The following is a 27,892-nucleotide window of genomic DNA, read 5'->3' as shown; positions in this document are numbered from 1 at the left end:
CTGCACGGCTCAACAAACTTCGATATACCACACGCCAAATAGTCCGCAAACTGTACATCGGAAGGAATTCCGTCACGATACTGGCAAACTGTTCGACGACTTTACAGCGTTTCTAAATTTTTCGTGTATATTTATACGTGCAATTTTTTGGAAAAATTGAGGATACTTTTCAAATTTTACTTCGAAAAGGAAGTCTCAGATAATTGTTTTGTTTTTTCAAGCATTACAGGATAAAAGTGAATCTCGTTGGTTGGTTTTGAAAGTAAATCACTCCGTTCCGCCCTATTCCCTCGTGTCCATATACAGAAAACCTTCGCTACCTTATTGCACCGCGGTCTCTTAGGGTTAAGTATATGAATATTCATGGTTTCAATAGTTCCGCAGGATATTACAGCGGCGGCAAACAGCCGAAATTAACCACCCCAAGAGCCCCGGCGGGTGGGTCCGCTCTAAAATCCACTCTCCGATTATTGCACTCTCAACGAATTTATATAAAGTGTAAAAATTCTTTTCGCTCCGGTCGTCCGAGGAGATTACGACGAGATCGGCGCCTCGTAGTTTCGCTTCAAATATCGAATCGGGCGAGAAGCGTATGCATGCACCGCCGTTGGCTGCGATTATGCGAATCACTTAGCTCCGGCTACAGTTCGCGTCCATGTCGGCTGATTAGTTGATCCCGTGCGCAACGGAGATTTGCAAGCCGTGTTCCCATGACAACCGTGGGGCACCTGCCGAGGCTTCCGTAAATGCCCGCCGGTTAGTCGTATATACCCACCCACCCACCCCGCACGGTTCTTCCGCGGTTCATTTCGCGCTGCACCAATATCCAGCACCTACCTACCTACCTACCTGGCCGGTTTATGCGGTCATTTCCCGCCCGCAACCGGCGACATATGAGGGAAAACTTCTCGCCGCCCCGGTCAATATATACGTTACATACCATCGCGGTATTCGCGTTGTAATTGATGACGGAAGGTACGCGCAACGGGTGCCCTTCGGAGGTACCGATCAATCGCCGTTTACGGAAGCACGGGTATCGTCGTATTCCGCGAATCGCGCTCGCGTTTCGATGCCCTTCTAAATTACGTCGCACAGTTTGACGGGACTTTGCGCACCACCACCACCACCCCCCGAACATCGTTCGCTCGGCTAACTTCGCTCCACCGCACCGCGTCGCACGCGCGATGCAGAGCTTACAGTTTCAACGCTGCTGCAGGAATATAAATTACAAGGAAAACTTTATACTTGCACTTAGGAAAGCGAGTTATCCTCGTGGGTCGTTTCGCGCGGACGGGTGATAGGCGGAGAATCCAGCAGGAGCCGGTGCTACGCTGTTGCTACCGTCGGGATAACGGACTCACCTCGGACAGGGCGGAGGTCCAGATGCGAAGAAACGAGAGCGTCGCCGAAGCCCGGACCACGCGGTAAAGGGAGAGGAATAGAAATGCGGGAAAATAGAGGAAAATGGGGCGCCGTATTTTTTCGTTTACGGAATGTTTGCTCGGGAGTAAACCGGCCGGTGAACCGTAAAGAAGGCAAACCGGGAATGAATCTATCTTCGTATCACCTGTTCCGTAAAACTTTGATTTCTTTTCCAGCCTGATATCGTTCACAACTTTCGCATCCTCGATAAAAAAAAAAAAAAACGAAAAAAAAACACAAAAACAAAAAAAACGCTTCGACGAAGAGATTCATTATTCGCGAAATCGTTTTGACGAATGTTGTATACGTTAGGTAATTGTCGTATTCCGCGAGGAGTCTCGGCGCTGTACACGCAATATTCATTTCCAACTATACGCGCGACCGAAAAGACCATTACCTGGTGTGTTTGCATATACCTGTAAGTTGTCATTTTAGCGCGGTGACGCTTTCGTCAACGTTATATATAAAACACCCTCGCTCTGCATTCGTTGACGAACATCGGGCTAACAATAGCGAACCCGCAGGGATAAGTCAACACCCAAGATTTTTCATTATTATTAATGTTTCCGAGTCACGCCAGCTAACGTCTGCCACATACACAAATACCCCTATGACCACGAAATGGCCGTAATTTCATAGTTTATTTTATATTCAAGGTGCGGTGAAAATATAATTACACGATTACGCGTTGTACACGTCTTCTTCATATTTTCGCACTAGCCTTAGCCGTCTCCGGAAGGTCGTTAAAAAGGGACGTCTCGTCATCGATGTAACGTACGAACGGACCTGCTACAAGGGATGTAATCGGGCTCCGATTCCAAGGATTCTTCGGATTTCCAGGAAAGAAGAGAAGCCCTTGGCACAAAACGGCGAATTCGCGAATATTCCGAAGGTAGCACAGGTGAATTAGCGCGCTCCAGCGCGCCCAAGGGTAACATTAAATACCGAGCAATTAGGGAAAGTATAATTCGAGGTATGAGAGCGCAAAAGTAGGTGTAGCCCTAAGTCCTGCAGTTGAGAGCGCCCCGCGTTCCGAGATTAACAAGTAGATGGGGAGGATAAGGGGGTAGGGAATAGAGAGGCATTCCCGCGGACGGATATTAATAAGCCTCACGTTCTTGATAAAACAGTTGCGGTATAAACTAGAGACGGTACGATATCCAAGGAAGCGCCAGAATTCCGAGGAGAGGAGATATATACAGGATCCTAAAAGGTTGGGGAAGTTCCGCGTTTAATTTCGCCGTTGGTCTTTTTTTCCTCCATCCGACCAGAGAGGGGGTGGTCGAACTCTCGTACTTTTATTTTCCGAGTTCACCACCCTACGGATAAACTTCGGCTCAGTCGTTCGAACGCTGCGCTTTGAAGAGCGAACAAATAACACGAGTGTAACTTCAAAGCACGTACGCGCGTATACACCTATACATCGATCTCCTCGCGGAAATCAACCGTTGAGGGAAAACTGGATACACGTACGTGGCAAACAATTGACCAACGGTAAGTTTCGGTAAGTCGCTTATCGTTCCACCGTCGAATATAAATGGAAAATCTATTCCCACGTCGATTTTGTCAAGCGACGCGTGCGACGTACGCGCGTTCCGCCGAGCGAAGGGAGGAGACTTTTCCCCGTTGAACGGACGACGTTAGAATTTGTTATTCCTGTTGGAAATCAAAGGCAATGAAATTAGGTTCCAATATCGATATTGCGTAATTGACATCGCCCACCCGGACCCCGATCGTCGAGCGTCACGCTCTCTCTCTCTCTCTCTCTCTCTCTCTCTCGTCCCCCGGTTTCCTTTGACGTCACGTCGAACAACACGAGAAAAATAATGAGAATTGCCCCGAGTCATCACAGCTGATTACCTCGCGAAACGTGTATACGTATAGCGTGATATACCTGGCGTAAGGGCGACATGCGAGCCCAATCACTTCCGATCGCCCATATTTCATATTCGAAGTGGAAAATTATTCCGACTATTGTATCAGTAGGAGCATTTACATGGGACTCGACTCAGTTTTTCATCCGAATAGTAATGAGAATTTCTTCGGTTCCGTGACGAGCGTACCGATTCAGCGAGATCTTTGGACGGTACGTAGCAACGTACGGGGCACTCCGGCTTATTACTTCATCGGAGAGATAGGTTAGCCAGCGTTTTATTTAACAAGTATTTCGATGCCGTATTACGTAAGAAGAAGCCGCCCGCGCTTTACCTGTTTCCCTACGTAAGTACGGAGGTCGGAACCCCCGTGGGAGACCGTCCGGAATGAAGGAGGGCTGATTGATTGCCCCACTCATTTCGTCCTTATTATCAATCTCCGTGGAAGGAAAGAGCGGAGGGAGGACAACGCTCGGGAGTGAGGGTGGTGGCGTAGGCGCCCCCCCCCCCTCTCTGGGAAATGAAAATTCGATGCAGCCGTAGCGAGCGAACGAAAACCGACTGGATTATTTCTTTCAAATTATTCCGGCAGTACCTCGAAACCGAAAGGATGCGCCGCAAAATGCTCCGAAAACATACTGACCAATCGACACTCGAGGGAACGACTTCGGTAAACCCGATCGGTCGTCGGGGTAGGGGAGCGACGCGACCCTTCGCGATATCTCCTCGGTCGTAACGCGAACGGAGGTCAACGTTGCATGAAAGAAATACGGAGTAGAGGATAATTCGGTGCGCTCGGATCGCTCGCAATTTTTTGCAAAGGAAAAACGCCGCTTCTTGTCGACGGACCTACTGCTTCTGATGTTAGCGCGGCTCGCTATAATAATACCGAATGCGAAACGGACAACGAAAAGCTTTTTTTAATTTAATACCGTTAGACCCGAGGCGGTTCGCTCGCGGTCTTAATTAAGAAACCGTACACGTAGACCGCCTCCGGGGGTGCAACGCGATGACTTTCCAGCTACAGTATCAAGGTATAGTTCGAGTCGCTACACTGCGACGATTTTCATCAAAAGGGGAAAGTTTATACCTCGGTTTATACCCTCTGATAGGGACGCAGGACTACGTAAGGAAGTTTGCCGATCGTTATTGCTGTTTTCGGGAGATGTAGCGATTACAACGAGAGGAGATCCGGTCCGTCCGGTGACTCGATGTTCTCGAATTTCATCTTGTTTGTTTGTTGTTTTTTTTCTATCGACAAATCTTTCAAAATCCACCGGACCGCTAGCGATCGTTTAACGTCGAGAGTCTTGGCGAAGTACTTGGAGTACAAGCGTATCAGGTTTCAATGAAAAACAAGTTCGGAAATACGATGAGATTTCGTCAGACGGTGTACTCGCGATCGAAATTCGCCTCTCGCCAACGTTCCGCGAGTATCGAAGTTGTGTGACGAACATCGATGACATTTTTGATCGCCCGCGTCATCGGGGTTCGCCGTCAAAATCCAAAAAATACAATTCGAGACGTTCGTAGCGATTTTCATATCTCTTCCCCAAACACGGAAGATCGAGAGATTCGATAGTCACGTTTCCTGCTCACTATCAGCGAACAGATGGAGTCGAAGCGTCGAACATCAGATAGCACGGGTAAAATAGTCGGTGAAAAGAGAACGTCCGCGAGTCCGGCGAGTGTTATAAACTAGAGTTGAACGAATTAACAGGTTTGCACGATGATAAATGGTTATCATTGCGATCGGTGTGAAGAGACGAGGGGGGGGGCGGGTACTCGAGGTACCTTTCGCGGATGAAGGGACGAACGAAGCGGAGAGCGGAGAGAGGTGAGAAGGAAGGTGCACCGCTTGTCGGTAGGTCGATGTGTGTGCGTGCGCGTGTGTCCGTATGTGTGTAGTTACAGGGCGGCAAGGGTCGTCGCGACGTTCGCGTCGGCGTCGCTCAGTTGACATCGAACCTTGCGAGCGGGCGGACACACCGCCGCGAACATTCTGGCAGCGCGTCGTTTAACGAAAATTTTTATTTTCGTGGTTCGTTTCACGTCATTGTAATTACCGATAACGACCTGCGAAGCGAGGTTAACCGCCCGGGTGGAACCACGCCGTAGAAGTACTTCGCTTCGTTCGCCTCTTTTTCTTCGGTTGGTTTTCGTCGAAACAATCGAGATCCAGAGTCGACGAAGTTTCATCCGAACGAACGAAAAGAAAAAGTTCGACGTAACAACGAAGGGAGAAAAAGGATGTAACGTGTCCGTGTGTGTGTCGTCAACCACTGCGAGAGCTGCTCCGTAATCCGTATGAAATGAGGAGAAATTAGGGTGAATACGAGTCAAGATTGAGCTTGGCTTAGAACAAAAAAAACACCTCACCGACTCCCCAATTTCGCGAGCGCTATTCGTTCGCACGGTAGCTCTCCGGTATTTCATCCCCCTACCGAAAGTACGGAGTACCGTGACTCGAACGGTACGGTTTTGCCACAGCGAATATATTTTCGTACGCGTGGGGTGAAAACCGAACTTCCAATACCACGGCGCTGACAATGACGACGACCACGCGTTATACTTCCAACTCTAGCGTACGCCAGGCGCGCTCTTTTTATGCCCGGATAGTTCGAATTCATGCGACGATCGAATGGCGAGGCGACGAAAAAAAGGATCGAGAAAATGTCTTTTCGATGCGGTATCCCCCCCCCCGACCATCCGCACGTGTGTTCGCCACCCCATTCTTCATACCTACGCTTCGAGCAGCCCGCTAACCCCGTAAAATTAATTTACCGTCGTGTGCGCCCATCAAGGGAATATCCTCGGGTTACAAATGGTTCGAAAGAGCTGCACTTCATCTTCGTTAGGGTATATCTGATTGTACGTCGGGTCGTGGCAGCGATGTGGTGGAATTCGGTGTCGTCCCGTTCTACCCTTGCGCGGTGTAAATTTTGCCCCGTACGACAAAGCTCCGGGTCGATTAATTACGGAATTTACAAATAATCGTCGCGTATCGGCAGGTGTCTGAAAAAAAAAAAAAAAAAACGGCGCAACAGATGCGACCAACGGAATCTGGACCTCGAGCGTCTGCTGTAGGAAAAATTCTTCTTTTTCTCTTTGGCAATTTGTAATCGAACCGCGATCGGGACATTCCGAGTAGGAAAAATCGGAAGAATGTCGATGGTTTTCTCACGGACGCCGCCGACACGGTACAAATCCGCGAACGGACGAAACAATCATTTCCTATCTATCGTCCGATCGGACTACGGGGGTTGGATTAATCGAGCGCGCGCTGTCGTAGCTCAGCGATGAGCAACACGTAATATTCCTCTACGACTGTTTTCGAATCTATCCGTCGGAGGGGGAAATAATGTTTTATAGGAATAGCAAATACGAGCGTTGTGACAGTTGGAATGAAATTACCTCGATTGAATCGAATAGTGGAGCGCTCACAGGTTTCGTATACATATATATATATATATCTTCGTTTGACAAGGTATACATAAAATTATTCGAAAGCGCTCACAAGTAAAAGCGACGCCGCTACGTTCTCGCTCGCGAAAAGTACAAATATTGATTTACAAAGAAAAAAAACAAGATATTTCGTTGCAGCTGTGTGTGTTTTTTACAACCAGACATCCGTTTCGTATAAAACACGCGTATGGTTCGACGTATCGTACCAGGTATGAAAAACGACGAGGAATCACCCGTGGTTTCCGTCGAAACGAACGAGAGAACTTTATCGTCGGTTATTTTTTCGAGACCGGCGAGATACGATACACGAATCGGTTATGACGTGCAAATGAAATTCGAACGACACCCCGATAAAAAATTGGACATTCCTTGGTAACGACCGGGCGGGGTAGCTACCTCTTTATTTTCCCCAACGAACGTAACTAGCTATCGAAACTCGCGATCGCCCACGGCGAACGAATGAAAATTTTCAACCGGAGTCGAGCCGGTGCGCATCGGTGATTTTTTTTTCTCACCTGCAGTTCAATTAAGGGAAAATCAACAAGCCGAGTCCACGATTGGATCAACGGCTTGTGTAAATTGAGCTTCGCTTAGCGAGAAAAAGCAGCGACTGGGTCGATACGCATCGAGGCGTCCCGCGAGTCCTGATTCTTGACTCCGACCTCGGGGAAGGCGATCCTCGCGCACTTCAAGGCCTCGTACACTTCGACCTACTAACCGTCCGAACTTGTGGAGCTCGAATCGAAGCTGAAGAAATCGCTAGCGGCGGCCGGGCGGATCGGTTTCAATAATCAATAATCGATAATTACGATCGTAGGCGAAAATATTTCAACGATCGTACGCCTCGTGGCGGATAACGTTCGTCGGGGATTATCATCGCCCATTGTCCAGGTACCTTTCGGAAGACCCTCTCTCGCGTCTCCGCCAAGGTCATTTGTACGCGACAGAGCGCACGAATCGTTCGTACGATCCGGCGAACGTAGTCGCATTATCTGTATAATGTCTATCAAAAACAGTTTCTGAGCTGCGCCCCCCCCCCCGTAGTAGTCCTCGGGTATCGATTGCTATTCATAGACCGTTAGCCAATTTCAAGTTCGTATTAATTTCCCTTCCTACGCGGTACGGACGGGAAACCCGCTCGGCACCCGAACCCTTCCCAAAATTACGGGGCGTAGGGAAATCAACCTGATTGCCGAATATCCACGATCAAAACCAGCTACTGTGTAGGTGTTTCCTCCAATTTACCTACCTATCGATATATATATATATGTATATATATTTTAGCCAGAAATTCCAAATTCCGCTTGTTTTCCCTCGATGACAACCTTCGGCACGCCAAAGGTTCCGAACGGTCCCACCCTCCGCGCTCTTCTCTTCTCTTCTCTTCTTTCGATAAGTACGGTAAAAGCTTCGCGATTAATTAGCCTTCGAACCGATCGCTACATCGGTGCTCAAAACTTTACCGTTCCGAGTCGCGCCAACGATATCGTGTGTCGTTTGCGATATTTCGCATAAAGCTGGCGACCAAAAAACGACCACCAGACGAGGATTGAATTTTGCAATAAACGTTCCAGGGTCGAGAGACGACGGGACGTTTGGCGTGCCGGAAGATTAATCTCCATACACTCGGTGCGCTACATCTTTGACGTTAAAATATCGGAAAGGGAGGCACTTTGGTAAAAGTTTTCCTGAAAGCCGATAGACCGGTATATAGGTGCAATACCTGGTGAATATCGATTCCATTGGGAACAAGATAAGTACCTTCGACAAGTGGTGTATAATCAGGCATGAAAGTCCCAACTATACGCTACGGGGCATCGACTATACCGCTATCCCGAGTTTCCATAGGACGGGAAAAACTAGAGAGACGAGACAAAAAAAAAAGCGGAATACATTTGGAGTAGAATTTCTGCCGCTACGCAAAAGGACAAAAATATACCTGGCCTCCGTTGAAGGTGGGGACGTTATCTGGACGTGTTTGTTACGCGACTATCGCATCCGACGATCCTAACAAACGGCAACAATAAGAATCGAGTAATTTCCATGCTAAAAGCGAGCGCCCCGTGAGAAGAGAAAGAGAAGAAAAAAAAAAAAAACAACGAGGAATAAAGAACGGCGCCGCGTACCGCACGATCGGTGGTAAAAACGAGGGTCAGCCGGCACCGACCCTCGGCATACGCGCGTCCGTATAACGCTGGATTTTGGGCGGTTAAGGACATTCGCGGTGGGTCCGAAGCCAGTTGTAAAATTGTCATAAACGATCGGCGAGTAGGTGGGTACCATTTGCGGCACCGCTCACGGTAACGCGATCGTGAATCGCGCGTGAGACGCGCGCTCTGACCTTTTGAACGTAGGTGTATAATACCGCGGCGAACGATCGCTAACGAGATTATCTCGCGATAAACGGAATTTATCGCGGTGATATAAAAAGAAGAAAAAAAAAACAGATCTCCTTACCAGGACACTGCGTAGGGCGTATATTCGATTTCGCGAGTCAATCGTAACGCGTGTGGTTTCTTTATCTTCGCCGCGGTTTTAACGGCCCGTCCACGGAAGGTATGGCGCTAATCGCGAATCCCTGAGACATTTGGCGTCGTTGCGTCGTTGCGTCGCGGTTCTCATTATCCCTCGGAAATTTTTCGCGCGATTTTTCCGGCGAAAACGATTCCGCTGCGTCGCGGACGAATCACCGGGTATAACTCGCTAATGCAATAAAAACGGAGGCGAAGGTTGGACCGGATGGCGGGCAGCTGGGGCGGCGGGGGTTGAATCTAATTTATTTTCACCGTAGAATTCAGTTAGCTGCTTTTCACGGAGATTTATTTTAGATCCGCGTTACCGATGCGGACAAATAAATTGCCTCGTACCTGAAGTTGAACGCGCGAACGGCGAATGTTACACGCGTACTATGAGGGGGTGCACATCTCTCGAAACATAAATAATTGGCACATTTTCAGAGGCTAGACTTCGTCACGTGAGGAGTACGACACCGGTGTCTCGTCGGATGAGTGAAATCCGTCGCGGACTTAAAAGTGATAAATAAAAACTAATAATAACAACAATTTCGTCGATTCCGTAATCGTACATTGCGATGTTTCGAAGCGGCGATATCCTCGAGGGACTGTGTGCGTGATTTTTTATTGTCTGTTGGGTCTCTGCGTGCGTCGCAAGGGTCCGGAAAATATGGCCGAAACGACGACGACGACGTCGACGACGACGGAGACGACGACGACGGAGACGGAGACTGGCCGTCTGCAACGTTCGCCGGAAGACCTCGACGTCGAGGAGGAGGGAACCGCCGACCGTGACGTCGACGACGAACTCACCGAAAATTCGGAACAACAGACGCACCACCTCGCCCATGACAAGTGAGTAGCCGCCGTTACTACATCGATAATCCACCGCGAACGTCCCGCACTCGTTATTTCAGCAATATCTTCGGCGACCGAACCCTGCGAAGGGTCGCGCGTACAATGCGTTGACCACTTTTGCGGTATCTGACTCGCCCCGGGCGATCGCTTCTGCCATGGATGATTCAGCGTATACGCGAAGCTGCCTATTCGGCGGAAGACAAACATAAAGTTTCGTGCTCCGGGCCTCAGGATTTCGGCTTTTCCAGTCGAGAATTTCATCTTCGCTGAAGTATCCGTACATCTAGTGCGCGGTCTGTAAGTGCGAAGTCGAGTCGCGTGTGTGCCTCGTGCTTTTTTCTTTTTTTTTTTTCTTTACTCATTTCCACGGTCCGAGTCACGCGGTAGGTCCTCGTGTATGACGCGTCTGCGTCGTGTATATATGCAATTTTGGTAAGAGAAAGAGGATCGATGAACATTAACCGCTCCATGACCCGAGCCTCTATACGGGCGTCTGGGGAAATTCATAGAGAACTCTCGGCGGGGGCTCGATTTCTCCTTCCTTTTACAGGGTAGCTGGTTATGCAACGTTACGCAAGTAGTATAGTTCACGGTGCTCCTTGGAACGGGATCTATGTGTACAGGGTATCTCTCCGTGCATATGTGCGTCTCAACCCCCCGCCCCCCCCCCCCGCCGCTCGGGAACTGCTAAGTTCAAATGGCGGAAGTTCGTTACGAGCTAAAGTTTTATCATTTTATAATATCGCTGCGATCGGAAAGTGTAATGTAATTTGGTCCGGTTTCACTTCGCCTTATTCTTCGGCGGTTGGGCGGGGATTCGAGTTGCGAGGCTGTGAAGTTTTTCTTCCCCCGATCGGACGCGGATCGCCATGTATAGTAGGATGGGTTGGACAAAAATTTTTTTTTTTTATTTTCTCAGCATGGGGACAGAATTTGTACCTTACTTGATTAATTATTTATTCAAAAAACGAGTGGACTACCTCAGAATATCGAGTAAAAAATTTTTACCACTCAATGATTACTCGATCGATTGCACGAGTAGATGATTTTGGCTCTCAGATTTGGATTTTGGAGCTGATTATATGTGAGATTACTCTTGAAGAACCAAAAAATAATTCGATTTTTGAGCAAAAAATAAATCATTGTTTCAATTGGGTCAATTAGGCTTTTCTTACGTATTTTGACCTCTGGAATCCGAATCTGGAAGAAAAATTGATCTATCTCCGAAATTGACCTAGTTATCGCCGATTTTCAGCTTTTTGGGCTCAAAAATAAAAAATTGATTTTTTAGTCTATCTTAATGTAATTTGAGCTCAGGAATCTGAATCTGAAAGAAAAATCGATCTATCTGCAAAAATGACCGAGTTATCCCAGATTTTTCGCATTTTTTGGTATAAATTTGAGGATATCTCGAAGAGAAAAAATCGTAGCTCAATTTGGACAACGGATTCGTGTTCCTGAGGTCAAAATACATAAGAAAAGTGGCGAACGATCAATTTTAAAAAATAAAAAATTTTGGTCAAAATTTGAGATTTTTCCAAGGGGTACCCCTTACGATTTTTTCAAATTTTGGCCAAAAATTTTTATTTTTAAAAATTGTTCGTATGGCACTTTTCTTACGTATTTTGACCTCAGGAACACGAATCCGTTGTCCAAATTGAGCTACGATTTTTTCCCTTCGAGATATCTCCATTTTTATGGTAAAAAATGCGAAAAAATTGGGATAACTCGGTCATTTTTGCAGATAGATCGATTTTTCTTTCAGATTCGGATTCCTGAGCTCAAATTACATTCAGATAGACTAAAAAATCAATTTTTTATTTTTGAGCCCAAAAAGCTGAAAATCGGCGATAACTCGGTCAATTTTAGAGATAGATCAATTTTTCTTTCATATTCGGATTCCAGAGGTCAAAATACGTAAGAAAAGCCTAATTGACCCAATTGAAACAATGATTTATTTTTTGCTCAAAAACCGAATTTTGTTTTTGGTTCTTTAAGATTAATCTCACGTATAATCAGCTCCGAAATCCAAATCTGAAAGCCAAAATCATCTACTCGTACAATCGATCGAGTAATCATCAATTATTCGCTGTTGGGAGCAGAAAAATTATAAAATATATCGATTGGTTTTAATCGTACACCCACTTTGATTCGTCGCAATCCATGCATGGGTTAAAATATTCGAATTTCTAGGTCTACGAGGGAGCGCGAGCTTAGCTGGAGTCAGGTAGCCACGAGCGAGGGGCCTTGTTTTGAGGCGTCACCTCTGCTCAGCCCCCAAGGTGACGTCTCACAACAAAGCGCTACGCTGCTGGCTACGCTGACTCCAGCAAAGCTCGGGCTCCCCGACTCAACTTCAATTTTAAGTCAAAAAAAGAGCATGTCATTTTTGGATTTTATACTTGAATTACAAAAATAATGGGAGCCAAAATCATCTACTCATGCAATCGATCGAGTAATCATTTGGCTACCTCAAAATATCAAGTAAAAAATTGTTTCCAGCTTTGAAAAATTTTCTTTTTACATAAGGTACGAATTCTGCTCCCAAGCTAAGAAAATAAAAAAAAAAAAAAAAAAATTTCTTCAACCCACCCTAGTGTATAGTGGAGGCGGATAGTTTTCAGTGTTTATGAAAGCGGGCATATCGATCTCAATGCACATAACCGACAGGCGTACATAACGCGATACACGTAGCCGGTGTAGATATTCGTTGCGTTGTATACGGACAGGTGGAAATTTCAACGGAATAACAAGCCGTAGCTGGGTATAATAGGGGCTCCGATTCACTAAAAACCGAGCGCGAGAAAAGTTTCCTACCCTAGGGTAGTAACGAGGTAGTATAACATTCGAACCGGTAGAACTCTCTCGCTCTCCACCTTGCACGAAATTAGCTCACGGCGAGTCGTGTATACGTATACGTATACGGTTCGCTCGCTCCACCGCGTAGCAAAGTAACCGACACACGGTGGATACACGCTTTGAATTAAATCTGCGGGGGCGTGATTATGAATAGTTGATTAACTCCTTTAATTAATTAACATAAAGCGAAATGGCAACGGTTCCCTCGCACCGACTCGCCGGAATCGACCGTGTACGCCGACGGCGCGTCGCGGAAATTGAAACGTCGACCAATTTTCGTTTGTGTCAGGGGGGAGGGGGGGTGGGGGGGTGGATAAGGTGAATCGTCGGTGCGTTGCGGGTCCGGCCCTTGCGCGCCTCCCCCGCCTCCCGGTGGACGGTCGACGGAGCAGACATCGTCGCAATTACGGATGATTGAAATATCGCGGATGCCGCGCGGCCCAGGCAGCCGAAACCGAACGAAATTCCACGGAGATCATCGCCGCTGCGAAATCCGACCGGTAAACCGCGCGACACGAGGAGCCACGTGATGATTTCAAGTGGTTCGATCGCACCGAACGATCTGACGAACATTTTACCGCGACTGGTCCGGAATTCGGGGCTATGGGATAAGAAATTGATTTCGTCGGTAGAGGACGGACTCCGGTATTCGGAGTGCCTTTGTCGCTCTCAGATTAGGGCGATTACGCGGCTCGTAACGGGAACAATCCTCATCTCGTAAATATATCGGCGGCTATCGCTCAGCCCCGAAAGACATCCAGTCCCTATTGTGAGCCTCCGAGCACCGCGGAGTATAAGACATGTGTCAAAAACGGGGGCGAATAAACCGAGACCCCCGTAACGATCGTATCACGTGATATTGTATTTTTTAGCTGCAGCGCTTATATTGTACTTATTCTATCGAGTTTGTGTTCTTTGGTTTATTTTTTTTTTTTTTTTTTTTTTTTTTTTTTGTTTCCCTCCGCTCATATACCCCGGTATTGTGTATATCTGTACGCTTCTGTATACCTTCCCCCGAAGCACGAAGATTTATGCGATGGAGAATTTTTATTGAAAGCTTATTTTCGCGTGTGGGGGGAAGGGGGGCCGAAACGCGCCCCCGGCACACGCTTACTTATTCGGGTTCGAGCGCGCTTCTGATACCGCAAGCCCGATCGTTCGAGTCACGTATTCCATCGTACTTTTTTTTTACAGACAAATAATAAAGCACATGTACGCGGTACGATGTTTGAACACCCGAGAGTCGAACCGATAGAATCACGTGAGAGGGGGGAGGGGGGGCCCTTTTACAAGGTCATTACACACACCATCCCTCGGTAAACCCGAAATCCGAAAAATTATACGTCGACGCAAGAAGTATACGTCGGACAGGTGGGTACAAAGCCGCGAGATCGAAGCGAGGAATTTTCCCATCTCAAACTCCGACGATCGAAAACGGCGAATTTGAGTTTGTTTGAGTCGGTTTTGTTACTCCGCTCCGAAATAGACACGCGAGGTAGATTCGCTTTGTAGCGAATATTTCATAGCGTGTGGTACATCGAAAAATAACGTTAGTCTCGCGCATACCTGACCGACGTGTAAGCACCGCAGGTGAGAAACGTAGCGTTCATCTTCTCGGCACGAGCGTACTGCGGGTTACGTACTTTATATATAATCATATCTTTAATACGACTTGATTTACGGAGCTCGGAGGGTTAGACGAACCCTCTTAAAAATAGCTCAGCTCCGCCACGTTGCACCTGATGCAGTTTTCCGCAGCTAGCACCGCTACTACGCGGGCGTTACTCAAAACTCGAAACAATAATTCATACCCCGCTAAGGAGGTTACGTCGCGGAATTCTACGGACCCGGAACGCGGGGTGGAGGAAAACTCAAAATGTACGCTGCGCTTCGATCACAACGCGGTGATAACCTAGTCCGTTTCGAATAACCGGTGAAATATTTTCCTCTATTTCCGGTCGAACGAATTAAAGCGGCGCAATTGTACGGTAGAATCGTGAACGGCAAACGACGGGTAAAATAATTTTGTATCGATTGTGGAGTGAGGAGAAAAAAAGAAAAAAAAAAAAAAATAGAAAAAAAAGGAAATTTACCAATTCCGGTGAGAATGATGAACGGTGATTAACCTTCGTCGCTTATATAATTCGAAATACAGCGAGCATAATTTTCCCCAGGATTATTATCATCGCTATCGAGTGGTGTATGTACAGTGACGGGCGGTGGGAAAGCGATTTCTAACGAGTTTTTCACCTAAATTGAATACGGGGATCAGCGCGATTATGCGATACTCGGGGTGTTTTTTTATTCTACCGTGACATTTTCTTTCGTTGAACAAGGATCCGAAACCCCTTTAATTGAAAAAAATAATTACGTCCAGTTCTAGGATCTCTTCGCGCGCTCCGTTCCGGAAAAAAAATCGGGGGGAGCCTATTTCAAATTCAACATTCGGAAGGAACCGCCGAGTCTCTGACGTGTTGTTCGCGAGCGTACAACACACGCCACCACCCGCTTCCGCGTTTCATCTCTAATTTTATTTCCCCGATTCTTCGCCACGCCGCAGATAATCATTTTCAACAATAACGGCGTACCTAAGCAACGCGCGGCGCGGCGCGACGCAACAAAGTGCTCGAAATTTCCGCCTGAACGTCGAGGAAATTATTAAACGAATTTATTCCGTCAACCCCATCCTCCGGCGAAGAAAATTCACACGAGGAGGGGGGAGGGAAGGGAGGAGGGGGGAGGGATCAAAAGGACGCCGACGGACTTTGGGGAACAGACAATTTCGCAATTTTGTAATATGTACAATGAATTCCAGGCGATGTTGAATTTAACCGAAAGCTCCGGTACAAATTCAACGCATAATTTCGCGTCGCTCTCGCTGCCCGTGTGTAGCGTCGAGTCTAATTCTAACAATAAGTCAGAAGAATCCAGTCGACGATTCGGGGCTTTCAGTGACGTAGCGACGTTGGGTCACTTGAGCCAAATTAACCATCATCCAATCTTGTGAGCTCAAGGACGACGAAGAATTCGACCCTGGCGGTGCGAACTCCGCGGTATAAGAACGAAACGTTCAACCGCCTAACTATCGACGTGACGTAACTCGCGGATGACCGAACCGACTCTGAAATAACGTCGTTTCCATCCATCTCCCTACGGGTCCCGGAACGAGGCCCCTCGTACCGCTCTATTTATTTTTTACATCCGATCGAAAAATTGCTCCGTTATTCGGGTAATCTACCCCAGAAACAGATCGAAGAGACGATACTACTCCCCGAATTCCGATGGAGAGCGGGTCTCTCAACGGTACGTACTTTGCGGAGGGTTTTAAAAGGGGAAAAAAAAAATCTCAAGAATGCGGCAAAGAAAACCTCGCCGTTCGGCTTTTTCCCCCTGTTTCGGGGTGAACAGCCTGAAGGAAATAGTGCGGGTACGGGGATCGGGTCCCTTGCGAAAGAATTGATTTACTGGTATTAGAAAGGGCGGCGACGGCAACGGCAACGGCAACGGCGGCGACGACGGATATGAGGGCGGAAAATTCTCTACCACGTATTACCTACGCTTTTCGCGAACGGCGTGAGTGGCGCGGAGCTCTAAGGTCGCCACGAATTTCCCTCGAGAGATTCTCCTTCTAATTTCGAATTGGACGTAATCAAATTTTCCCGGGATCGTCGTCGTAGCTTTGTCACCGGTCGCATCAGATTATAGTAAGATCGTTGTTGGGAATAACGTCGATAAAATAAGGCCCCCTTTTTTACCCATCTATGGCACGTCTGTTATTCAACCGCAACGTCAAAATCGAAGCGATGTTTTAGAAAAAAAACAAAAAAAACAAAAAAAAAAAAAAAACAAATTTCGTGGAGACGAGTGTATAGGAAAACTTGGCTCGCCCTTTCGCTCGACGAGCCAGGGTAGTCGGTGTGCAAAGTGAGAGACGCCTAGACGATTTCCCGCGATCCGAGAACCGGGACCGGGAGGAGTTTGTGATTTAATTTCCGCTTCAACTTGCTGCAGACGTCGTTGAGATTCTGTTTACATCTTATCTCTGATCTTCCTTGATTTTCTTTTCAACCCCGCGCCAACTGTGGGTCGTCCCCTTTTCCCGAATATATATTTTATTTTCTACACGTTATAACTGCCGTCGCTAACTCGCAGCGATCGGCAAATATTTCGCGGGGAAATTTTCCAGTCCGAATTGAAATTTTCCGCGGAAAAGGGAAAATTTAATTTATCCGCATCGCGGGGTCCGAAGTCGACCGAATCGAATTACGACTCGTTACCCGTTAAACCCGGACACGGCCGCGGCAAAAATATTCTTTTGAAAGAAAAAGAAAAAAAAAAAGTTAGAATCCATCGTAGATATGAGGCGTTCGAGAGACTCGTCGTCGATTGGTAAAAGTACGCCAGACGCTCCCGCGCAGTTTTCTTCCAATTTTCCTCAGACTCGTCGGCGATTAGGAGAAAAACCTCCGTTGGTTTCCCGAGCGCGCGAGGGATCGTCGGTCGTATACTCGGGTACGATGCAAGCCAGCTGGAGAATCGTTGGGCGTAGCGAAACGAGAAAGCGCGGTGCGCCCGGAGCCAGACGACGACGCTCGCAATGAGACCCGAGGAGGCTACGTCATCGTCCCGTAAATCGATTGGGTAAATGCGTACCTTAACGTAACCCACCGACCTACCACGCAATTGTTATTGAACTAGACCGGGTTATAGATTTTTGATTAATCTACGCCACCCGAACAACGTTTCAAAGTTTTTCAGATTATTATGCATTCAGTCGAGCCAACAACGCGATAGCGGGGATTACCGTCACCGACGCGTTCGATAAAATTAATTAAACACCGGCTTAGCTGCGCAACAATATACTTTATCCGTAAAGTTTTTTGTATACATGGTATACACGTTCGAACTCGCGACGCCGAGACGATTCACCTTTATATTTCTCTAACGAATATCTCCGCTTTGTGTTTCAGCAAAAGCGAATCCAACCCCGCAGGGATACTCTCCGACGCATCTTTCAACAGTCAAAGGTAAATCATCGCACGTCTGACGGACGACGGGACGGGGTGGTGGTGGTGGTGGTGGTGGTGGCGATGGCGCGCGTAACTCCCCACGGTTATCGAATGGAATATAAACCGCGTGATGGACGATGCAAATTTTCAATTTGTTCGACACAATAAAACCCCGCGTCGCAGTCAACAATGGCTCCGAGGGATTCGATTATTATCGATCGGGGAGTGAAACGTGGCGCGTTAACGAATAACGTCTTCAATCAAACCCCGCTCCTCTCTCTATTCGTTTCTTTGAGACATATAATCGTCCCGTTATAACGCTAGCCGCCCATGAGCCGTGGGTGATATAAATTTCAGGCACCGTTTGCCGCGGATTTTCGCGAGTAAATGAGAATCGTTTAATCAGGAGCGCGAACGAACCGCCGCGACGTACGTACAAGGATACAAGGTTATTTTTTAGCCGCGATAAATATCAATCACATCGCGGTTTTAGCACCTCGGAATTATGCGGGGGATCTGATGATTTCCAAGGTCGCGGGGCGAAGCCCGTTGTCGTTAGCCGGAGAAAAAAAGCCCCCGTATCGTTGGGTTGAGGGGGTCGCTAGGTATAAATTTCGGAGGGTATAATTCGTAATTAATTAAAGCACGCGCAGCTTTTAACGACGCGTCGAGCTTTATTTACGGCAATTTTACAATCGGTTAAATTCGTTTATTGCGGATACTTGAATCGAAATGGCTCATGACCTAGATTGTACCTTCGACGCGTCTGTTCGCCAGAAAAATTGGCAAGTTTCAACGGAAATTGGAAGCGAAAACGAAATTCTGACTCTCGATCGGGCGAAGCCGTGAAAAAATCGAACTTGGACTTCCGGAAAATCAGAAATCGTTTCTAGAGCTCCGACGCGTATAATATTCCCTAGAATTTAACCCGCGACCTACGAGAGCGGAAAAATTAAAATCGTCGTCAAAAGTCGAATGAAATTCGAAGCGTCGTATCCTCCGATCGGGTGATGTATTTTACGCGGGGTATTCCGTGTACCTAGTCGTACGTACAGTACAATCGAAACAGAACTCTAAAACCCCCTTTATCCCGGGACTACTGTCGCCTGCATTTACAAGCGGACATTAAATAATCATTTGCCACGTGCCGCACAATGGCGGACGCTCGCTCGCGGCGGATAACTCTCATTGTACTCGAGCAACGGCGACCTCCGCTATATCCGCAAATATTGCGCGTAAACTGGGAGGAGGAGGCTGCCTTCGAGGAGAATGCGAGCCCACAATGGAGCTCTGATGGCCCGGATCGCACGGGGGTTTAGCGAACAGCCCCCGCGAAATATCACGTCATATTATCAAACCGCACACGTCATCCGAGTTAACGACGCTACCGATATTTGTATTTTCACTCACTCACCCCCCCGCGCGCATCCCTTTTTCAACGCGCATCGGTTCGAACTTCGCAACGATGAAAATTTCAGAAACTGACGATACACCTTTGTTCCAGGGTGTTCAAAAAGTCGTCGTCCAATAACAAACTGACTCTGTACCTGGCGAGCAGAGACCTCGTAGTCAGTGCCGGTAAAATCGATCGTCTTCAAGGGGTGCTGCTGGTCGACCCGGACTATTTGCAGGACAAAAAGGTACGGCGTGAATAAAATTATTTAGCATAATGTGCCCGCTGATTACGTAGCGGTGTCGAGAGATCCGGATCGGTTCGAACATCCGCTCTGACGATAAGAAGGACTAATCGCCCCGGGGGGGGGGCGATATCGATGCTTCGACTTTCGAATAGGGGTGAGATAATTCGATTCGCTTGCGGGAAAGTAGTTTGAAATTAAATTCTCTTTGTGTATCGATTCGAATCGTGGACGTGTATATTATTCGAACGTTCGACGGGGGTGAAAACCTTCAAATTTCTGGGGGGGGGCGGACGTGGTTTTTTTTTTTTAAATACCTGTCTTCGGCTGCACGCATAGAAAATAAGTAACCTTTGATCTTCGAATATAAAGGAATCGTTGAAAGTCATATTTCTCAATGGCGAGAATTGTCGAACTTCCTAAAGCCAGCAAAATACCTGTGCCCCCCCCTCTATACCTTCTGATCTCCTCGTCCCGCGTGGTCTTCCCTTTTTATATTCCCGCCCTTTTATGACGATAAGCAGATTATACCTTCCCACCGGGCTCTGCTGGGTATTATTTCGGGCACAGTTTGCCCCTCGGCGGTACAATGAGAGGAAGAAAAATGTGAAAGACCACTAAAAAAGTGTATTTTACACCTATACACTTTCGAACGGCGACCAACGCGCATACCCGTAATGCATCACCGTAAAAATGGATGCCGGAGAGGTTTTGCCAAAGATCTTGTATATACATATAGGTATAATGGAATTGGGTACATAAAAGGGAATAAAAATTAAGGTGAGGCAAAAAAGGAAGTAAAGAAAAAAAAAGAGAGGAGAGGGGAGGCACGTGCGGGGCTAACAGAAGTGGAGGATGCGAGCTAAAAGGTATACTATATACCTATATGTAGGTGGGTATACTACAGATGTAAAGATGAAGCGAAGAGCTATAGATCCGTATGGCTGTAAACAAGACCGCGAACCACCATCTGGACCCAAAGGTGCGCCTCGGGATAAGCGGGTTTCTCGATCCGGGGGTAATTTAGGAACTCAGCCGAACTGAATGGAGGTATATCTTCGAGAGACAGAAGGTTACGTCTCCGTATACACCGATACAAGGGGTGTTGTTACACGATCGACGATTGTGTGGAACGTATACGGTCGGCAAAGAGAGTCGAATTCACCGAAGTTTCTGCCTCGAAAAATTCGACTCGTCGACATAAATAACGTCTCAATTCGAGCGAACTCTGAATTCACAGTTTTCGTCGAGATTCCGTTCTTTTTTTCGACTCGAAAGTGCTCGCTACGACGGACTCTTGTCTTCGCGAAAAATCGGATTATCTCCAAACGCTGAGAAACATTTAGCTCGTCGGTGATTTTTATCACGGACGCGTAATTTTCGCACACCCCGTAGTTCCCTCTGCGTCGCACAACTGTAACGTAACGCGTTATCGAAACTTGGGAAGGTTCGTAGGGGAGAAGGAACGAAGAAATAAAAGTTTACCGTTCTATATTACGCCACGCTGGATACAATAACGCCCCAGAGGCCCATAGAATAGATGCAAAGCGGAAGAAAAAAGCGCATATATTCATACGATATGGAAAAAATAACTGCACTTTTATTCCCACGTCCAACTCGGTCGTCTCATCTATTATTACCGATCCTAAAACGTGTCGTGTAAATTTGAAAAAACAAAAAAAAAAAAAAATTGTCCCGGAAGACAGACGCCTCGATGTCGCGTGTGTATGTAAATAATCAATCCGTCGTATTAACGACGAACAAACGCCACGCCTGGGACAAGATGGACGAAAAAACTATCAGACGATATAACGTCTATCGCGCGGAATCACAATTCACCCCCTCCCCCTCCCTCCCTCTTTTTCTTCGCGTGCACATCGCGGCCGTGGCAGTGACGGTGGTGGTTGTTTAGCGTGCCAAGTTTCTTTGCAGAATTAGTTTCTCAGCGAGAATATCATCGAACAATACAACTTTTATTTCGACGCCCGAGACGAAGGAACAACACCTCCGAGACTCCGTGTGAAAAAGAGGATAAATGCGAACGGAGATCAAATGGTTTATTCTTTCATCCGGTGCCGGCGACGGCGAAAGGGGAAGGGGGTGAAGAAAAGAAAGAAAAAATAAAGAAGAAAAAAAAAACTCCTCCGCTTCATCCCTTAAAATGGTCCGGTGCTGCAGCAATTTGCGCGATCGTCAACATTTGTAATAACGACGTGTACCTAACGCGGTGTTGACGGGCAACGCCTTCGGAGTCATAAACTAAGATTAATCTCGTTGTTCGCGCGAATCGAGTCGGAAAATTCTGAATTTATTCCTACTCACCCCGTACGTCGGCGAACGGAACGAACAAAAAAAAAAAAAAAAACAAAAACAAAAACAATCAACACCGCGTGCCGTAGCTACTCTGTATTTTCAAATGATGGTGAAAATCAGCTGCTTCGAGAAATTTTCTCGACTCTCTTATTTTCGGAGAGGGGAGGGTAGAAGGGGAGGTAAAAAATTAACCGACGAACCTCCGCGATTCGCTGAAAATTTGAGCTTCGCTTAAAAGGGAAATGAATAAGAAAATATTATTTTCTCCACCGGTTGCGAAGTGTGACGATTATTCATCCGGAATTAATTTTTTTTTTCCCACAGATTTACGGCCAGGTAACCCTGACTTTTCGATACGGCAGAGAAGACGAGGAGGTAATGGGCCTGAAGTTTTGCAACGAAGCCGTGATGTGTCTGGCCCAACTCTACCCTCCGTACCCAGGTGCCGAACACCAGGAGCCCAACACCCCACTTCAGGTAACGCTCGATACATAATCCAGTTGTACGTACACTATTCAACATAATTACAGGGGGGTTATCTCGCCGATGGGCCGGAAAGTACATAAATTTTTTATGCGCTGGATGGGAGACCTCAAGTTTCACCTGAATGTTTCAGTTTCCGCGGTCTTGGTATATTACTTTTGTATTCCCGAATCGATATCCGAGGGAGAAAAATTCCCCGATGAAATTGAATTTAGTGAGAGTAAAGTCACCGTGCGCCAATTTTTACGGGAGCATGGGGGGGTGGTAGGTGAGGGGTGAGGGGGGGACTCGCGATCGATCGACCGAATCATACTACGTGGGCAATTCTCCAGATAAATTGAGTGTTATTTGAGAGTGTAATTCCGGCGTGGCGGCGGCACCCTCCGACATCACTATCATCACGCCACGTAAATTACAATCAGAGTTTGAGTGGATAATTTGAAATTTAACTTGCCGCCGCCGAGAACCGAACACTCAATTTCCAATCCGTTGTTATATATATATACCTGCCACCTTGTTGCCTACGGAAGCACGAACCGATTCTGAATTTTTTATCTCGCAAATTTTCTACACGGTAACGAACCCCGCCGCGGAGTCTTTTTTTTTCAGTCATTTGGAGCGGGTACAGGCTCGCCCGTCGAGCCTGCTTTCGAACTACCGATTCTTCGAGTCGGAAATATATAAAAGTCCAACGGAACGTACGGAGGGGGAGACACACCTTCCTAAATAGTTACTCCGACGTTTGTATGCCGGTGTGCGTTACGCGTACGTTCCGCCTTTCCAGCGCTCTGCCTTTGTCGAGCGTCGTTTGTACTCCTGAAATTTATATGCACTCCGACGATCCTTTCAAGAGCGGCATAAATTTGCGCTCGCGGCAGGGTCGGAGCTCACTACTGCCGCCGTTGACGAGGAGAATAGTTTCTTTTGTTTTCTGATTCCGCTCCGCACGCTAAAAGCAACTGTTCGGAGTGTCGCTCTCGCCGTTGCAAATGCAACGGCGGACGCGAAACGCTCCGACGTCAGGTGAAACGAACTTCCTCGAGTTTCAACGGACTGAAAATAATTTACAGCCTTATATAATCACCGACTTTTAATTAGATGGCCAACTGAAACTCTCTTCCTTTTTTTATTTTTTTATTTCTTTTTTTTATTTCTTTTTTTTCTACCAAAGTCTTGGGAGGAGCGCGAGAAAGGAAAACGGTAGCAGGATCCTCCTCGCGGAGGGTTTGGTCGGTACAGACGCGATACGAGGTAGAAATTTTTCCCACCGTTTGCTTTCGTAGTTTTGCGCTCTTCGTTCTTCGGACGGCCGACGATCCGGTCGGGCGCAGTACGTAAATATTTACAAAAAGCTTCGAGGAGCTTTAATTTCATCTTACGGCAGGTTGATTTTTGCGCTGATTAGAAAGAAGCTCGCAGCTCGGATACCGGCCGAGTCATAACGATGGAGAATTATTTCAGCTAATTTAGCGAGAGCGATTACGTGCAGGCCGTATTATAATTCGATTAATGAGAAAACGTCAGGGGGGGGGGGGGGGGGGGGGCTCAGATTACAGCCGTGATATATAATACACATCCGTGCGGTAAATTTCGTTATTAATTTTTCCCGCGCGGAGTACGGTGCGGGTTTCGTTTTTTTTCTTTTTTTTTTTTTGCTTTTGTCTCATTTTTTTTTTTTTTCCCCCATCTACAGCAAATGTATTATTCAATTCGTATCAGCCGTACGACAATACGTAGAGGGTGGTATACGATGGTGATTTTGCGCACGGCGTCGTAGATTAGCGTGTGCTGACGTAAGCGTTGTTCTCCACCGGGGTTTGACCCTGGCCTCTCGTCGCGTCGACTCGCACAACCCGTTCGGTACGCGCCGGGGAGGCTGCTCACCGAGCCCCAGCTGCAGGTGGTGTTTCAGCTATGCGTTTGGAATATCCTTGAACTCGCGCCCTGGTCCTGGCCCTGGCTCGACTTAGCTCGCGTATCGCACCGCTATCTCTCCGCATCTGTCCATTATCCATCTCCGTCGAGAATCTCGAATTATACGTCCCCCCCGTTCGGAGTCTGGCTTTGATCGTCGACCGACCGACCGACCGAACGACTCTCTCTCTCTATCTCCCCACGACAATGGGAACGAGGAGGCGGTGGTTGTATACCGCCGCGCTCGCCATATCGCCGCCGCCCGTCCTTTGATAATAATGCATTTCGCCGCAACGAATTCGTACCAGCTGGCTCTCGTTCGATCGATGGGCGATCGATTATTGTTGGCCATGTTTGATTGAGCGTTGATTCACCGTGTACGCGGTCGTGTGTTATCTGTGTAGTTAAAAAGTCGCGCGCGTCCCTGTTGGTGTGGTTTGAAAATTTACGGTATCATCACCGTCCCACAGGCGCTGTGGAATAACGTGTGATCGCAAAACTTACAAATGGGATTACGGAATGACAGCTGTCACGTGATACCGACTCGAACGAGATTACGACTCGCAAATGTTGAAAGTCAAATAAAAAAACAACAACAACGCGTGACTGTAACGGATGACTCGGAGCAGACGTTCATTTTTTTCAATCGACTTCAATTTGAAAATTCGCAGTGCCTTCTCTCGCGATTACAGCCGTCGACGGATTTAGCGCGTCGAAAAGAAAACGACGGGCTTTTGAAAATTATCGGTAAAATATCACCGTCTCGGAACAAGAGCGCGACGAGGACTTTTTTTTTTTTGGTTTGTTTTTTTTTTTTCGGTTTTCTAACGTCCAAAATCAATTTCCCGACGGTTTCCTCCGCGACGCATCGGTACAGTCGCGTAATCGGAAGCAGCCGATAACTTTCGAACGGAAGCGCGTCGAGCCAATTTTACTCGTCACCCACCCTATCCCTCCACGATCTGAAGAATACGGCAGCGGCGAACGGTATAAATCAGCGGTAATGATAATTTACTGCAGAGAATGTTTTTCATAGAGAGTTATGATCGACTTCGAGGGAACGTACAACGAGCCGAAGTCGAAACTCGAACTGAACGCCTCGTTTCGCAGGAGATACAAATTTGAATGGGGTGCCAAAGTAGCTTTGTACGTACCAGCGCTCCTCCGTCTTTACCAGAGGCGGGGATCTGCAATTCATGAATGCTAATACAAAAGAGAAGATCGGATACCACACCCCCCCCCCCCCGTCTTCTTTGACGCCGCAATACACACGCTATACCCTTTATTACGTTATTACGGCTGTTTGTATAAATCGATCGCTGTAAGCCAACGCCGCCTCCGTTCGAAAACTTCGGAGTTTCGTTGGAGAGTCTCCGAACTCGGCGGAACGGGTCGGGGGGTCGCGATCGCCGTTCTCGCGAAGCGACGTCGACACATCCCTCGCTATTCGATGCAAATTCGTCGTTCGAAATTCGCATTAACGGAGACGGAGGTACCGAACGCGCGGCGAGAAAAACGGTATCCGAGCTAAAAGGGAGAGCGCGAGATCTGTGACCCCCCCAAAAGTGGAACAAGGTCGAGGCTGCATTTCCACCGGCTGCGGAATGTCCTTCACCCGCAGGAGGCAGGACCTCTAACCCACATTCGTATCGTACTACTCTGGAAAAGTTTTCTATCGATCCGGAGCCCAGACGGGGCCGACGGGCGGTCCATCCTTGCTTATTTCACCTTGCAACACCCGCTAAAACTAACGGCTAATGGATTGAATATTATTAGCCGGTATTCGAAGCGGCGAACTCGCTCATCCGTTCCACGTCTGTTCCGTGTCACTGCCTCTCTTCACGCGTTCGTGTATCGTAGTCCGCCTGAATCTGATGTACATAAACCGGCGGTAAGGGAGGAGATTTCGCGAATGTGTAGTTTGGACATCAACGGCTGTTTTCGAAGAGTCGAATAAGAGTAATCAACGTCGTAGTGCGAGGAAAATATTCGCCTTGTACACCGTTCGTACGCGTTTCCATCAACGTTCGTGTCGCATGAATATTCAAAGTGGTTTTCCACACTGCGGAACTTTCAACGTCGCTCGACGAATCAGCATATTTTAACCGTCGATTCTATCGCCCCGTCAAATTGAACCGGAATCCTATGACTCGACTTCGGAACGGCTGTCGAATCGGCCGAAAATTCCACTCAACTTCGATCTTTTTTTACCCAAATGGAAAATCATAATTAGACCGTACTATCGAGGCGCGCTTGTAAAACACACGTTTAACGCTCGTTGTCCGAGGGACGATGCGAGGGGGGGCGCGTCGGCGGATATACGAATAAACGGAGACAAAAGATACGTACCTTTTGTACACGTGCAAAATCCTCCGTGGAAACAACAAAGCCTCCGGTTAGCCGCTCGGCCTCGTCATTTTGCGGGGTGAATTGCGTTTTATCCTCCGACAAACTAGAGGCAGAAATGTACGTACCTAGGTATTTATACGACCGGTCGTGTGTGAAAATCGCGGGATATTCGCGAAACGGACGACGACGACGACGACGACGACGACGTCGAGAGGCTCGACGGTCTCGGGCCAGGGGTGGCGGTCGCGAGGATTTTTTTTTCTTCTTCTTCTTTTATTTAATTGAATTTAGATCCGCTCCTCCAGATTCGGGGCGCGAATAAGTTTGAACGTCGAAATTCTCGAGTCATAAAGACGCCTAACGCGATTATCGAAGGGAGAAGTAATTTTTCCCCCCTTTATATACTCGTGCTCGAGGGTCGCGGGAGAGAATTCCGGTTGAAGGAGCGGTGATAGCGGGATGAATTTTGAAATTTATCGCAGCACTTCCCTCGGAGTTACTCCGAGACGGTGGACCGAAGGACACAGTTTGTACGGACAATTAGGATCGCTGTAGGTAATTAAGGATATTTCGGAGTCGTGCACTTGACAAATTCACGGGGCTCTCGGGCTCGGAGAACACCTCCTTACCGCGTAACCTCTTAACTGCGTACGCCACGGTGTACGAGGCAAAGCCTCGGACGTCCCCGATGAAAGCTTGTTAATTTGTTCAACGTCGAAATATAGTCGACGAACCCGGATTTCCTCAACTTTCCGACCGGCTACGGACGGGCCCTGTCTACTGCAGCGTAACTCACGACTAAATTTCAAATCACTTTACGGTAAACCACGAGGCCATTGTGCGGGACTTTTTCATACGGATCCCGGAGACCGTCGGCTGATAAAACTTTTCGCCGACTGACGGAAAATACCGCTAAACAAATCCCCGTGAAATATGTGTCAGGATTGTCGATTGAAAGAAAAAAAAAAAAAAAAAAACGGAGAAAGAGCTAAATAGAAACGGAGAAGTCCTTATTCAGCTTGATTGGGTCGTGTAATCGGGAAAAGCATTGAAGGAAAACTGTCCCCCCCTTTCGCTGTAACGTGAACTTTGCCGTATCGGTAGGGGGCGGGGTGTGTTTCTTTTTTCCGTCGAAAAGAATCGCCTCGTCAAATTGACTTTCGCTTTCGTTCTCGCCTCGGTATACATCGGCCTGT

General features: G+C 47.5%; 2 protein-coding genes across 5 annotated transcripts in view; one reads left to right on the top strand and one right to left on the bottom strand.

Annotated features, from left to right (window-relative positions):
• Window positions 1-27,892, bottom strand: part of LOC105693325 (14 kDa phosphohistidine phosphatase-like) — a 47,627-nt gene that overhangs the window by 5,974 nt on the left and 13,761 nt on the right. The window lies entirely within an intron of this gene.
• LOC105693324 (arrestin homolog) overlaps window positions 5,164-27,892 on the top strand; it is a 35,126-nt gene continuing 12,397 nt past the window's right edge. Inside the window, exons 1-5 of one of the 3 annotated variants that reach the window (XM_048649026.1) lie at window positions 5,164-5,548; window positions 9,719-10,129; window positions 17,962-18,018; window positions 19,505-19,640; window positions 22,275-22,427. In XM_048649026.1, coding sequence (XP_048504983.1) covers window positions 9,945-10,129; window positions 17,962-18,018; window positions 19,505-19,640; window positions 22,275-22,427 — 531 coding nt within the window. In that variant the 5' untranslated portion in view covers window positions 5,164-5,548; window positions 9,719-9,944. Of the gene's footprint in view, window positions 7,985-9,718; window positions 10,130-17,961; window positions 18,019-19,504; window positions 19,641-22,274; window positions 22,428-27,892 lie in introns of all 3 variants that reach the window. The other 2 variants (XM_020856585.2, XM_048649025.1) reach the window with 2 other exon arrangements.

Source organism: Athalia rosae, chromosome 1 (assembly GCF_917208135.1).
Source record: "Athalia rosae chromosome 1, iyAthRosa1.1, whole genome shotgun sequence".
In the NCBI taxonomy this organism is placed as follows: domain Eukaryota; kingdom Metazoa; phylum Arthropoda; class Insecta; order Hymenoptera; family Athaliidae; genus Athalia; species Athalia rosae.
This window is presented reverse-complemented; position numbering and strand designations above follow the sequence as displayed.